The following is a 1,332-nucleotide window of genomic DNA, read 5'->3' on the forward strand; positions in this document are numbered from 1 at the left end:
GAGAAAAGTGAGAAAAGTGAGAAAAGTGAAAAGGATAAAACAGAGGAATCAGGTGAGAAAGTTGCCAAATGATTTAAGACAACAAAGTGATCATCAGATCAGCAGATTTCCTTAATGTGATTTTAAATTAACTTTTATTCATGTAACTTGTCAGACTCAGCTAAATTTTTTTAGCTTGATTTTAACTAATTTTTATGTAATTATCTCAATATTTATTGAGAGTAAGGCTATATGTTGATATTATGATTAGATTTATATATGTATACACTTTACTTTATATTTTTGTTTTCTAACTAATAGAACAGAGTGGAAAAGATGAGACTAAGAAAAGTGAGAAAAGTGAAAAGGATAAAACAGAGGAATCAGGTGAGAAAGATGCCAGGTGGTTTCAGTTGAAGCCACAAAGTGATTTTCATGTCAGATTTACTTAATGTGATTTTAAATCAACTTTAATTCAANACTTTATTTTATATTTTTGTTTTCTAACTAACAGAACAGAGTAGAAAAGATGAGACTAAGAAAAGTGAGAAAAGAGAGAGGGATAAAACAGAGGAATCAGGTGAGAAAGATGCCAAATGGTTTAAGACAACAAAGTGATGATTAGTTCAGGAAATTTCTTTAATGTGATTTTAAATTAACTTTTATTCAACTGAGCTTAATTTAAACTCAGTTTTATGCAATAATATCAATATGTCTTGAGAATAAGGCTATATGTTGATATTGTTCATAGATTTACACACATATACACTTTATTTAAATACTTTTGTTTTCTAACTAATAGAACAGAGTATAAAAGATGAGACTAAGAAAAGTGAGAAAAATGAGAAAAGTGAAAAGGATAAAACAGAGGAATCAGGTGAGGCCACAAAGTGATTATCAGTTCTGGAGATTTCCTTAATGTGATTTTAAATTAAACTTTAATTCAACTTGTTACATTTAGCTAATTCTTTTAGCTTGATTTAAACTCAGTTTTATGCAATAATATCAATATTTATTGAGAATAATGCTAAATGTTGATGTTATGTATACACTTATATTTTTGTTTTCTAACTAATAGAACAGAGTGGAAAAGATGAGACTAAGAAAAGTGAGAAAAGTAAAAAGGATAAAACAGAGGAATCAGGTGAGAACGACGCCAAATGATTTAAGACAATAAAGTGATTATTAGTTCAGCAGATTTCTTTAATGTGATTTTAAATTAACTTTTATTCATGTAACTTGTCAGACTCAGCTAAATATTTGAGCTTGATTTTAACTCAGTTTTATGTAATTATCTCAATATTTATTGAGAGTAGGGCTATATGTTATTATGAATAGATTTATACATGTATA

General features: G+C 27.6%; 1 protein-coding gene across 1 annotated transcript in view; it reads left to right on the forward strand.

Moving 5' to 3' along the window:
• LOC106960855 (inositol hexakisphosphate and diphosphoinositol-pentakisphosphate kinase 2-like) overlaps nt 1-1,332 on the forward strand; it is a 68,936-nt gene that overhangs the window by 41,177 nt on the left and 26,427 nt on the right. The window contains exon 31 of the mRNA XM_015054208.1: nt 494-559. Within this exon, the coding sequence (XP_014909694.1) occupies nt 494-559 (66 nt within the window). The remainder of the gene's footprint in view (nt 1-493; nt 560-1,332) is intronic.

Source organism: Poecilia latipinna, unplaced genomic scaffold (assembly GCF_001443285.1).
Source record: "Poecilia latipinna isolate Pla-1442-1.1 unplaced genomic scaffold, P_latipinna-1.0 Scaffold1237, whole genome shotgun sequence".
Classification (NCBI taxonomy): Eukaryota; Metazoa; Chordata; class Actinopteri; order Cyprinodontiformes; family Poeciliidae; genus Poecilia; species Poecilia latipinna.